The 14,251-nt window shown below is 44.0% G+C and overlaps 1 protein-coding gene across 1 annotated transcript in view; it reads left to right on the forward strand.

Moving 5' to 3' along the window:
- Positions 1 to 14,251, forward strand: part of CFAP221 (cilia and flagella associated protein 221) — a 97,548-nt gene that overhangs the window by 26,784 nt on the left and 56,513 nt on the right. The window contains exon 6 of the mRNA XM_059702516.1: positions 8,422 to 8,525. Coding sequence (XP_059558499.1) covers positions 8,422 to 8,525 — 104 coding nt within the window. The remainder of the gene's footprint in view (positions 1 to 8,421; positions 8,526 to 14,251) is intronic.

Here is a 14,251-nt window from a genome sequence, read left to right on the forward strand (position 1 = left end):
GCATCTTTTTCTGTGTCTATTGACCATCTATATATCCTCCTTGGGAAAGTGCCTACTCAGGTCATTTGTCGATTTTTATTATATTATTTGTTTTTTTGATATTGAATTGTATGAGTTCTTTATAAATTTTGAATATTAACACCTTATTAGCTGTATTATTGGTGAGTATATTCTCCCATTCAGTGGGTTGTTTTTTCCTTTTGTTTTGATTTTAATTGTTTATCTTTTTATTTTGTTGATGGCTTCCTTTGCTGTGAAAAACTTTTTAGTTTGATGTCTTAGCATTTGTTTATTTTTCTTTTGTTTCCCTTACCCAATGAGATATATCAAAAAAATATTACTAAGGGACATATTTGAGATTTTACTGCCTATGTTTTCTTCTAGGAGTTATATGGTTTCAAGTCTGACATTTAAGTCTTTAATCCATTTTGAGATTATTTTTGTATATAGTGTGAGAAAGTGGTCTACTTTCATATTTTTGCATGTATCCATACAGTTTTTCCACACCATTTATTGAAAAGACTGTCATTACTCCATTGTATGTTCTTATTTCCTGAGTCAAATATTAATTGCCCGTGTAAGCATGGGTTTAGTTCTGGCCTCTCTATTCTATTCCATTGATCTAGGCTGTTTTGATGACTAAAATCTTATAATGTTGTTTGATATCAGGTAGCATGATACCTCCAACTTTATTCTTCTTTCTCAAGATTGCTTTTGCTGTTCAGGGTCTTTTGTTGTTCCATATAAATTTTAAGATTATTTGTTCTAGTTCTGTGAAACATGACATTTATATTTAGATAGGAATTGCATTGAATTTATAGATTGCCTTCGACATTATGGACATTTTACTGATGTTACTTCTTCCTGTCCATGAGCAGGGTATATGCTTCCATTTATTTGTATTTTCTTCAATTTCTTTCTCCAATGTCTTATAATTTTCAAAGTACAGGTCTTTTACCTTCTTGGTTAAATTTTTTCCTAGGTATTTTATTTTATTTTTGATGCAATTGTAAGTGGGATTGTTTCTTAGTTTCCCCTTCTGATAGTTCATTATTGGTGTATAGAAATGCAACTGATTTCTTGATCTTTATTTTGTATCCTGCTACTTTACTGAATTTATTTATCAGTTCTAGTAGTTTTTTGTGGAATATTTAGGGTTTTCTATATACAGTATCAGGTCATCTGCTGTATATATGTTTTTATGCAAATATTATGTGAGATTGCTAGTTTATGTGATAATTCTGTGTTTAACATTTTGAGGAGATGCTGAACTACTGTCCGAAGTGACTGCACCATTTTTTATTCTTAAAAATGTATGAAATGTATGAAAGTTCATATATATATATATATATATATATATATATATATATATATATGTGTGTGTGTGTGTGTGTGTGTGTATACATATATATATACATGTATATGTGTATGAAAGGAGAACCTTTTGTTTTATTTGTAATTTTTTATTTAATCATTTTCCCCATCACCATATGTCCCCCCCTAATATTTTGTTCCACCTCCACCTCCCACCCCATTTCAACCATCTCCAGCTAAAGAAAACATACTGCACATTATGGAGAAGGACAAAGGTGAAGGGAGAGCACAAAGTCAGCAGAAGGAAAATTCAGAAGGATATATTTCTCTTTGCATCTAGAATTGATTTGGACAAAATGGCCAGAAGTTGTAGGGTTTGCATTTAGTGCCACTAAGTTTGTTTCCTTACATTGAGGCTGTGTGGTCTGGGCAGAGCCTCTCTGAGGCCTGGATGGCACCAGTACATTTCCACAAGGTCATGAAGTGGACTTGTGTATATTCATCAGTTACATTTCCATTGTCTGGGTTTGGTGCTTGTACATTTTCCATGTGGACATTTGCCAGCTACCTATAAACAGCCTGGGTGGGTTACGCTCTAGTGAGATGAATTCTGACAGCTTCTGTAAATAACAGAAAGTTGCATTCCAGTTTCTGTCAAATGTCCCAAAATCAAGCACTGGTGCAGAGGACGTCCAGCTCTCTCTCTCTCTCTCTCTCTCCTGTGAGTGGAAGTTATGCTTTATAACTGGGTGAACCTAACCATCATAGCGGGTTAAATTTTGTCATCGCTTCATATCTCAGAAAGCTCTGTGGATAAAGTACAATCTTACCCTTTCTATACACACAAGGAAACAAGAACATGCTCATGTTAGGTACTGAAATTTTATCTTTCCATTCTCATGGTCCTGGAAAGACTTGTGTGAATTTATTATGCTCTGTGGTTTCTCCCGCAGAGTCAACCTGGCACCAAATAACTGGTTAGAGCAAATCCAGGCAGTTGGCCAGTGTTCTCTCCATGAGTCATCAACTGACCCTCCTTTGCTACCAGCTGACCCCCCTGCCAGTTGGTTCACGTCTGCTGCAGACGAGCTGCCTTGAAGTCAGCGGGGTGCTCCCTGGCTTCCCCCTCACTTTCCCATTTCTACTCTGCACCTGGTCCCGTGGGCAGGGCAGCCACGCTGCTCTCACAGCAAGTGGAACCGTGTGCGCCTCTCAGGGCTGCAGACCCTCGGCAGACCACAGGCCACATCCACAACACGGACAGAGAAGGTCCCTGCTGCTCCTTTCTAAGCCAGGATATTTTAGTCTCTGGAACTTTCCCATCATTAATTTAAAGAGTTTGCCAAAGGATGCTTTTCCTTAAGTGGTGGGACTGTGTCTGATTTTAGAAAGTGTGGGAATAACCAAGGTCAGAATGGGATGCCCAACTGGAGCCTGGGGGATGGGAGCTTCCACCAGCCCTGGGAGGGCAAGAGTGATGCGAGCAGTTGGCCCCGCTGGAGCAGCAGGGGGCCCGAGAGCCAGCTGTGACTGGCTTAGGATGCGGGTGTCAGGAGAAGATAACGTTGACCTTCAGGAGGATATTAGAAGCCCGCTCAAAGAAGGAATTCACATTTCTCAGCTCACCGAGGGAAATACGCTTCTTACTCGTGCTAAGGTCTCATGTGTCCTAAACTCAAAGTGGATTTGAAGGAACAGCAGCATTTCATGAAAACATTCTGACAAGGATGACCTGAACTAATCAAAAAACTTGTTTTTTACTTCAGCCCCTACTTGGGTTATTAAGCAGTAGTGAACTTACATTTTAAAATTGCTTTGAAATTTCGATTCAGATAAAGCATCACTATTAACTCACAGTAGCCTGAATTTTTACTGCATGAAAAATTCTCCCATATTTTGTAGTTAAAATGCCTTTGATTTAATATCCCTTTGCTGACCTAGTATTGATCGAGTTACTCATCTTGACCATGTTTTTTTTTCTTCTAAATTTTAGCAGGAAAAGAAAATTATCCAACCCCTAAATCACAAGGATCTATAATAACTAGAGGGCTTATGTGCTTCACTCTTCATTTATTATTTTTTTATTTCATTAAAAAAAATCTTTATTGTTGAAAGTATTACACGTGTCCGCCGTTTTCCCTCATTGACTCCTTCTAGCCCGCCCCTGCCCCCCGCCCCAGGCTTTCACCACCCAGTTATCTGTGTCCATGGGTTATGCATATATGCATACAAGCTCTTTGGCTGATCACTTCCCACCCACCTACCCTCCCCCTTCCCTCTGAGGTTCCACAGCCTGTTCCATGTTTCTATGTCTCTGAATCTATTTTGTTCATCAGTTTACTAGTATTTTCTTCATTCTACATATGAGTGAGATCATGTGATACTTGGCTTTCTCTGACTGACTCATTTCACTTAGCATGATACTCTCCAGGTCCCTCCATGCTGTCTCAAAGGGTAAGAGATCCTTCCTTTTTACTGCTGCATAGTATTCCATGGTATAAATGTACCACAGCTTTTTTATCCACTCGTCTACTGATGAGCACTTGGGCTGTTTCCAGATCTTAGCTATTGTAAATAACACTGCTATGTATGGAGGGGTTCATACATTCTTTTTGATTGGTGTTTCAGGTTTCTTAGGATATATTCCTAGAAGTAGGATCACTGGGTCAAATGGAAATTCCATATTTAATTTTTTGAGGAAATGCCATACTCTTTTCCATTATGGCTGCACCAGTCTGCATTCCCACCAGCAGTGCACTAGGGTTCCCTTTTCTCCGCATCCTCGCCAGCACTTGTCATTTGTTGATTTGTTGATGGTAGCCATTCTGACGGGTGTAAGGTGATACCTCATTGTCATTTTAATTTCCATCTCTCTGATGATCAGTGACTTTGAGCATTTTTTCATATGTCACTTAGCCATCTGTATGTCCACTTTGGAGAAGTGTCTATTTAGGACCTTGGCCTATTATTTTATTGGATTGTTTGTATTCCTTTTGTTAAGTTGGATGAGTCCTTATATATTTTGGATATTAACCCTTTATCAGATGTATCTTTGCCAAATATGTTCTCCCATACAGTGGGAAGCACAAATTTATGGTCATCATCTAGAGCAAATGAAAGTGTGTCCAGGACAGTAATTAAACATGGAGGATTTTTCTTGTTTCGGGTCTTCTAGCCTTTGTATAAATTCTTGGACTGATTCATTAATTTCAAAAGCATATACATTTGTGGTTCCTATGAAACTAAGTATCATGATATAAAGCTGTAAGGAACTTTAAAATATTATTATAAAATATAGCCGTGAATTAATTCTCAATTCAATATTTAAGAATATAACAAGGAATTTCAGTGTTTACCCAAAGCACATTCCTAGAAGAAGCAAAGGCAGAAATTGTGGGTGGCCCTAACCTGTTTGGCTCAGTGGATAGAGCATCAGCCTGGGGACTCAAGGGTCCCAGGTTCGATTCTGATCAAGGGCATGTACCTTGGTTGCGGGCACATACCCAGTAGGGAGTGTGCAGGAGGCAGCTGATCAATGTTTCTCTCTCATGGATGTTTCTAACTCTCTATCCCTCTTCCTTCCTCTCTGTAAAAAATTAATAAAATATATTTAAAACAGAAAAGAAAAAAGAAATTGTGGGTGATGGTTGGTCTTGGAGAGACACCCTCAACTGAAAGTGTTTTCTGGGCTCTCCTCCTCCTCGTTTGTTTTACATGCTGTTGAACCTCATACCAAGTACTGTACAGGCGGCCACCTCTGGTCACTGCTGCTTCTGCTCTGCTGCCCAGTGTCACTGGTTGTGATACCTGCACACACACACACACACACACACACACACACACACACACACACACTGTTCATATGAATTCAGGAATGTGGTTATTTAATGGTGTCATAATATTTAGAGTAGAGTAACAAGCAACCATTCAATTGCATTGTGACTTTTTTCTTAAATAGTTGCTTTCTCTTACAAATGCCCAAATTTTCTCACTAAAAAGTCGTATGTACTACAATTTTAAACCCCAAAGTATTTGAGTTTAAGTTGCTTTGCTTTAAAAATGTGTTTCCTATTCCACTGCCAGGTGACCTTTTTGTTCTAATACTTGCTGGTGGGTAAGCCACAGGACCTGCAGGCTGGCAGCTGCTGCCTGCGGGCGGTTTCAGGCCAAATGTCATGACAGGTCATTCCGCCTCAAGGAAGCCTGATTGAACGCAGTTAGCACGCGGTTCCTCCGACCTCGGCTTTAAAAGGTGCCAAAGCTACCAGAGGTTTTAGTGTATTCTTATCTTCTCTGAATAAATGCTATGTTTTCCTCAACAAAATGAAATCCGTCTGCAGGAGGCTCTTCCCCTCCTTCCCCCCAAGGCGACTTCTTGCTGAGGCCAGACAGACCTCCCTGCTCTCTGGCCGCGGGCCCTGCTGTTTCCAATGAGCCGCCCCTGATTCCACACCTCACCCACATCATCTGCAACTTTGGTCAGTTGTAAGGTGTTATTTTCTATTAAATGTATTATTCATATTAACACATATTTTTAAGTGGAGGTAGCTGTAAAAGGTATTTTATACTGTATCATTCCACTGATGTGGGCTACCTAGGGCCGTCAAATTCAAGGCTGGTTGCCAGGTCCCGGAGGGAGCGGGGAATGGAAAGTTACTGTTTAATGGGAACAGAGTTTCAGTTTTACAAGGTGGTAAAAGTCCTGCGGATGGATGGTGGTGATGGTTGCAAAAACAATGTGAATCTGCTTAATGCCGCTTAAAAATGGTTAAAATGGTAAACCTTTTATGTACATTTTGCCACAATTTTTGAAATATATAAATAGGGTATATAGTATCTCCACAAGTGACAGAGTGTATCCCTGGTCACTTGTACCTTTTCCTGAACCCATTCCTTTCATTCCTTTCCAATCTCCAGAGAAATGCCGCCACTTTTTCACAAGCACACAGAGGGGACTTCATTTAATTCTGCTGGTTTCCCAGGTTTTCAGCAGCATTCCAGCCTAAACCACAGGGGTATGGGCGAGGCTGGGGAGTAGGGTGGTTGCACTGTTATGCCCAGAGTTCCGGGTCCCCAAGAATCAACCACCAGGGAGCCTCCTCCGATGCAATAAACAAAGAGTCTTTATTGCAAACCCAGGTTTGGCCCTCAGCCCCTTTACCGACACAGCGGTGAGACGAGAGCGTGATTCCCAGGAGAACAAAGGTTATATAGGGCTAGTCATTTGGGCGGGCTTAGGTAAGGGACGTGGGTTACAGAGACTGGTCACTCTGGTCAGGGTCTTTCAGCACAAAGGTCAGGAAGTGACCAACACATTCTAAGGTTTGAGCCGTCCCTCACTACGTCCTGATTGGTCAACAGCGACGCATAGGGAACAATTTATGGTATAGCCTTGTTAGGACCCTAACTGCGTTCCTTGAGCTTCATTGGTCCACTCAGGCGGTGGTTGGGGGAGTTAGGACATTTCTGGCATTCCTGTGGTCACTCCCTGGGTGGAATAGGGGTCAGGCTGAAGACCCAGCTCTACAAGGATGGGGATAGTCAGTTCTGCTTTGTTCTTTCAGCACCAACGTGGAGGACTAACTAAAGTTTGGGAAGGAATTAAACCAAGGGCAAGAAGGGAGTCTAGGGCCAGCAAAAGAGAAACCTTACGCCTCTCTGACCCCACCTCTTCTTTGGTCTCTGCCTCTAGTATTGGTCTGAGCTTAGTCTAGATGAGGCTGGTGGTGAATTCCCTGGGTGTGAAAGTAATTAAGTGCCTGTTATGTGCACATGTCTTTATGTAAACTTGTGTTTTTATTTGCCTGTATCATTAAGGATCCCTGAGTCTACTATGAGGCTCCAGTGCCAGTGAAATCATGTCTTTGAAAATAAGATAAGCAGCCCAGCAGGGTGGCTCAGTTGGTCGAGCATCGCCTGGTGCTATATAATTAACTAGCAACTAAAGGGATGTCTGGCCCTCTGCTAGCATTTATTTAGGGAAGGGACAAGAAAGAAATTTGAATTTATATTAAATTATTTTATAATATTTGCTTACTATAAGGCAAATCTATGCCCTCTTCTAATAGGCACAAAATGTGTACATGATCATAACATAAGTTTAATTTTGTTTTTGGTTTGTGTTTAAATCCTCACCTGAAGATATGTTTATTGATTTTTGAGAGAGGAGGGGAGAGAGAGAGAGAAACACCAATGTGAGAGAGAAACATTGATCAGTTGTCTCCTTGTATACCCCCATTTCAGGGATGAAACCTGAAATCTAGGCATGTGCCCTGACTGGGAATCAAACCCGCAACCTTTTGGCGTACAGGATGACGCTCCAACCAACTGAGCCACCTGGCCAGGCCCATAAGTCTAGTATTTTAAAGATTTGGGTTGGGTTTTATTCAAAATAGGGAATCATTCTCTTAATTTTTTTTTTTAATCTTCATTTGAAGATGTTTTTCTATTGATTCTTAGAGAGAATAGAAGAGAGAGGGAAAGACAGGGAGAAATATCGATGTGAGAGAAACACAGTGATTGGTTGCCTCCTGTAGCCATGTCACCGTGAGCAGGACATTTATTCTCTTTTGTGCCTGTTTCCTCATCTGTAAGTGGGGAGATCATAGTACTACCACACAGGATTAGAACCGTTGCTGTCTGGGAAATGTGGAGCAGGCTGGCACCCAGGAATTATTGTTCTGGCGTTGACTGTTGTCATTGTTGTAGTTGTTTATTATACATTGCGTCTCTATTCTTTGCACCCAAAGAGCTAGCTATATGTTGACACTGCAATGCCCAGGGTCACTTGTGTTGAGCCGCTTGGGAAGGGTCTGGTGTCCTGTAGAAGAAGGCAGTGCATGCGTACACTCTGTGGGTCCAAATCTCACCTCCGCCACCTACTACTGAGAGTCCTTGGACAAGTTACTTAACCCCTCTGTGCCTCATTCCCTCCGCGCCCCCCCCCCCCCCCGACCAGTCATTCTGATGTAGACATCTCAGAGTGGAGTTTGGAGATCACTGTACTAGCCCACCCTGCCTGGTGGCCTGTAATTCTATTCAGTTCCGTAGGCGGAAGGGAATTGCCAAGATTGCTGATATTTTCTATTTTTCTTTTTTTTTTTGCAGCAAAAAATACATTATTCCTTTGCAGTGCAGCTGCCCTGTAGATTTTGAGTTCCGTGTTGCTGTGATTCAGTCTCATCCGGCCTTTACTATTGAGCCAACGTCAGGTAAGAAGAGACAAATTTTCAAGTTTCCAATTTCCTTAGAGTTCTTAGACCAAAGAGGATTTGGAGAGTAGGTCTCAAGTTACAAAAGAGAATAAACCACACTTGGATATGTGCCGGGGTTCTTGTCCCAGCATCTAGAAGGGTTCAGCAATCTGGAGAAGGCTGTGTGTAGATTAAATAGGAGTCCAGAGATGAAGCATAATTTTGAAAGGCATTTGGGGGTCAGAGGAGCCTTGCTGAAGGAGCTAAGTTCTAAGTTCTAAGGTCTCAGGTCTCCTCATCCCAGGACCCCATGCTTTTTATTAACACAATTTGTCCTGAGGTGAGGCAGAGATAAACACTTCAAAGGGTATACACAAGCATTGTCAGAATGGGGAATTAGCCTATGGCTATTCAGGTGTTTGGCCAGTAGGAGGCAATAACATGTAGATTAAGATGCCTTTTTAGCTGTCTGGCAGCCAACCATCATCCCTTTTCAGGTTTGGGGAAATGCCATTGCCACTCCAGATGATTCAGCCCGCTGAACATGCTGGAATTGGTTTCCGGCAGATATGATATTTTCAAATGCCTAACGGTGACAGCTTTTACATATCTGGCACAGTGTAAATTGGAATTAGACACTTGGAGATAAAAACACTTAGGATCATTTGTGTCATGCAGATAATTTAAAATAATGCCCAGGTACATTTTTTTCCAAGATCAAAACTTGAATTGACTGTAATTCTAATTTTGCCTCTTGGTACCTTATATTCATCTTTCAATTCAATGTCAAATAAAATGAGAGTATTATTTCCCCCCAAGCCTCCAAGTCTTAGTGAGGTTCTGATGAATGTGGACAGTCCGTCTCTGCATGCCCCAAGGACCTGGGTCCCCGTGCGGCTCAGGGCCTTTGGGAGAAAAATCCCCTCTGAAGTGGGTGCTGCGCCCCAGCTCCCGGCATGTGGTGTCTGGGTTTCGGATGTAAATAGCTGTCCACAGTGGTCCACTGTGAGCATTGGAGGCTGTTTTTAAATGTCAGGGGAGTTGTCCATTTGTTTCCTGCCCTTTCATCTTTGCAAGTGCATATTTTGTCCAAAATGAGGGTTCAAAGCAGAAACTTTGAATCACTTCTAAATTATAAAATGTAACTTGATTATTTCCTAGAGAACCAGGAGCCATTCTGAGATTTTTGCAATACACTGTAGCCACTATTTATATTGCAGAAAACGGCTTGATTCTCTTTCCAGAGAGAAGAATTTTGTTATTTTTAAGCTTTAAAAAGAAGATAAAAATAAATGGTTACAAAAAACAAACTAAACAAGGTAATATTTCTGCTTTTACTACAGTTGATGTTCTCACAATCGGCCTTTTGGTAGAACAATAATAACACTTAGTGAGGCACTCTTCTATTCTAGGCTATACATATAGATAGAGATACATTATATACATACATTCAATCTGTACCAGAACCACATAAGATCTACCATTATTATTTCTATTTTATAGACATAGAGATGAGACACAGAGAGGTTAAGTAACTTGTCCAAGGACACTCAGTAGTCAGTGGCAGAGGTGAGATTTGGACCCACTCAGCCTGGTTACAAAGTGTGTGTGTGCACTGCCTCATATGCACAAACTGAATTTCACCTTCACTCTGGAGAGGTCATAAAAATTTCACCCACGAGGTGTGTCGGTCAAATAAAATAGCTCCTGTGATCTTAGTCTGGACTCTACTCAGGGAAGTAGAGATTGTAGCAAGAAAGAGAGGGTAATCCTGCCCACAGTGGCCCGTCAGACGACACTGAACCTATGGGTTGTCCCTGAGAGCCACATTCTAAAGCAGGTCGCTGAGTCCTGGTGAAAGGACATCGGGTCAGGGAAGGCATGGGGATGACAAGCCTGGAAAAGAGAAAAGGGCACTGGAGGCAGGTTAGCTGTGTCAATCTTGAGAGTCGCCGTGGAGAGGACAGGAATGGGCTTGTGCCCTGTGACTCCAGAGGGTAGAGCTAGAACCAGTGCATCGTCTAGATGCCCAAAGATGATCTCATTGCTTAGCCATCACTGGAGACTGGTGGGAATGCAACAGAGGGCAGTCAAACCTCAGATGGGGGCTTCAACTCGGTCAGTGCCCCAAAGTGTCCAACACTGCGATGCCCAGGATGACCTGGGCTCAGCAGCCCCGGGCTCAGCCTACCCGGCCTGGTGGTCTATAATTCCATTAAGTTCCACAGGCAGAAGGGAACCGCTGAGCTTTCTGGGCAGTCTTGATGGGAACGACTTTTAGGAAGGCCAGTGGAGCTGCAGTGAGAAGGTGTGACCGAAGTGGGGGCAGGCAGGGGAGCAGGAGATCATTGTGCTGGGAATGAAATCATTTAGGCCTCAAGAGTCTGAACTAGACTGGTGGCAGCAGCAACAAAAAGGAAGGGAGAATTTGGGAGAAAGCTAGAGAATCTTATGGCCAAGTCATTCTTTAAAAAAAAAAAATAATAATTCCCAAGACACAGAATATTAGTTTACCAAAAGGGTTTTGAAGCACAACCTATTAAACACCTGTGGCTGTGTCCATAAGCAGAGACAGTGCTGGCACCTATGAATAACAACTGTACGTGAAACACTAAAACACCATGCAGGCCTTGCCACAGGCGCTCAGGTTGTGCACTGCACAGCCACACAATTCAGACCGAGGGTGATACCTGCGCACATTTCCTGCTCAATCTGATAAGCTTTTGTGGTTGCTCTGGTGCTTTGTTGGTTGCTTGTCTTTTAAATTCCTCCTTTAAGTAAATTAAATTGAATCTACCAGTTTGTAGTCAAAAGAGAGATGAGCGCTAGGGAGATAAATGTTGGCACCGCCTGAATATTGACGGGTCGTCGGGCTGTGGGACTGGCCATGAGGTCACCCAGGGATTGAGTAGACTGAGGCCCGAGCCCTGGACACAGGCACTCAGAGGACAGAAAAGGGAAGTGGGTCTGGGGCAGAGACCAGGGAGGGAATCAGGAGAGTGCGGTGCAGGAGGAGACATGAGTGATGAGTGAATGAATGAATGGATGGGTGAAGGAACAAGGGCAAGCCGGGGCCTTGAACTTGGGGAACCCCGCCTCTGTGGTTTTAAATGATCTGCTTCATGTGGATGGTGCTGCTGACCTGGCTTTACAAGCTGGTCTCCTAGGCTGACCACTGAGCCTCCTGGGTAGCTCTTTTTTTTTTTTTTTTTTTTTTGAGGCTTCGCCCATCACTCTGCTCCACTGGTCTCGGCATTTTCTTGCTTTGGTTTCCCACTTTGTTGGTGTAGCGATACACCTTGGCTGTTATTATTTTGAGGCTGTAGAATTCAGTGATGGCTTTTATTCACCTGCAGTGAAACCCCTTGGCTGTGTGGACAGTGAATGCAGTTTGGGCGGCACGCAGCCCACGGGAGCTTTGGGCTTCCCTGGCTTGTCAGGCATCTAACTTGACCCATAGGCCTTGCGGTTGGACAGTCCGGGGTCACTTTTTTGGCCAGTAAGTCATCTTGCCTCCATTTCACAGGTAGACTAGGAACTATAGGCTGATTTTACACAGTGAGCAGGAGTGTTTTGTACACACTGTTTCAGATACTTCTTTGCTAACTGATTGCCGGAAGGCCCGTGGAGCTGCCCATTGGCCCATTAGGTTATAAAGCAACTTTGTCTCTGGGAACTGGAAGCACCCAACATCCATGCCCCCCAGGGATTTTGTGCTCAGGCTTGCCCAGTGCCAACATTTGAGTAAAGCTAATTCCCCTTACAAGATTTGAACCTGACATAGAGCCCTTAGCGTCAACTCAACTGGCCATCCGGCCATCCTCATGCATGATGACTGCACTGCCAGGAGTTGGGTCTAATGATGGCGCCAAGATTTCCCTGAGCTTGGGGGACATGAGTAAAGGATTCTGTGACCTGCCTTGTACTGTTGACAAGAAATCATACACAATTAAAACAGCAAGACACTGTTGATAATTTTGGAAGAGCCAGCAATACATGAGTTTGGTCAAGATCTTATTACTGTTGGAGACCAGCCACATTCCACAGAACTGTGTTGCACTTGTTTACTTTTGACTACTGTGAGATCGTGGACATCCACCTGGTGTCACACACTCAGGGAGAACGAATCCAATTCACATAAATGGTAACGTAGCATAAAAATGGCTAGTTTAGCAAGAGTTCCTGGGGCTATATTGCCCAGTGTTCTTATTTCAATACTTTCACTCTCTTTTCTTTTTCAACTATGATGGACACATCAGGCATTTACAAATAGTTTTCTATTTTCAAAATGTACATTTTTACAACTTTGTATTGATTTGGGCATAATCCCAGAGCCTTTGGTCTTGCTTTGGCCTCAGGCTACTTTTTGGTTATAGGCGTTACCCACAGCCCGGGGCCACCAACCCAGCAGGCAGCACATCCAGCGAAGAGCAAACCCCTCCCCCTCCCCGGATCAGCACGAGGAGGACACCGCAAGCACTGCACCTTGCTGAAGAGGCCAGGTCCCCCGGGGGCCTCCTGGCTTGGGCGGCCCTTTTGGACTCAGCCCCTAGTCCAGCCACAGCCTCTCTGTCGAACCCATTCATGCTCCTACAATAGCTGCCATGCGCTGCCCACCCCCCAGCACTTAGCTTTCCAAAGGAAGCGAGTGTCACACCCTGTTTGCCTCTTTTTTTCTCCAAAAACCCCTTGACTAACCTATCTTATCGCGCTTCACCTGCGGGGCCCGGAAGCCGTAGGGCGTCCACGGGCAAAGCCACTCCTTCCCGACAGGAATGGGACTAGGAAAGCTCACCCCGCTGCTCCTCCCTGCCTCCCCTCACGCCTGTGATGGGTGAACGGACAAGGATTGCCGAGGGGAGGCCAAGACCTTGGGATCTCCAGACAACAGGAGGCCCCGTAAAGTGTTTCTTACTGGTGGTCAGGACGATCGAGAATAGCATCATCCCAGGACATATTTGCTGACTGCAGGGCTACACAGAGGGATGGAGACACGGTGGTATCTTTGGCAAGTGACACAGCTGAGTGAGATACACAGCAAAAGGCTTCTGACCACCTTCCAGCTCAGCAAGCGGAAGGCTAGCCAGGCCACACGTGAGGATGGAAAGGAATGCTCCGGAGAGTGGAATCCGGAGATCAGACTTTCTCATGACTTTCTCCAGCACCAAACCCAATGGTGAGGGAGAACCGCTGGGGACAGTTAATATATAAATGCAGATGCGTTCCCTGTGTCCCTTATTGAACTGGTCAATGGTGGCGTGCTGAAGAAAGCGGGGAAGCCAGATAAGCAAGTGGTGGCTCTTTAGGCACAGACTCCGGAGCAGCCCTGTCCCTTTGGTGGCGAGGCTGCATGTCGCTAGGCGCGCAGTACGCCCTGGGGGCGGCAGAGCCTGCACGCAGCCGCTGGCGCGATGTTGGCACTCGCTCCCGCCTACTAACTGTTAGCCACATGCTGGGCACCTCATTACACGCACTGCCTCGTCTCACCCCCAGCCCTGTGAGGAGGGCCCATTGTCAGCACCTTCCACAGCTGAGGATACTGAGGTACTGAGGTGCTGGGGGGCCAGCTGGCCGGACTGCAGACTTCAGCCTTCGAGGACACCCTAAGCTGGAGGAGGAATGGCACCAGGAGGCCGAGAAGTAGGAGAGGGGGGCAAATAGAATGTAGCACAGACTAGAGCTTAGGAAACTTGTATTTTGTGAGAGAAAAGTTAGAGAAATTAATAGTAGCTCTCAACCAAGCT

The sequence above is a fragment of the Myotis daubentonii genome, chromosome 7, assembly GCF_963259705.1.
Source record: "Myotis daubentonii chromosome 7, mMyoDau2.1, whole genome shotgun sequence".
In the NCBI taxonomy this organism is placed as follows: Eukaryota; Metazoa; Chordata; class Mammalia; order Chiroptera; family Vespertilionidae; genus Myotis; species Myotis daubentonii.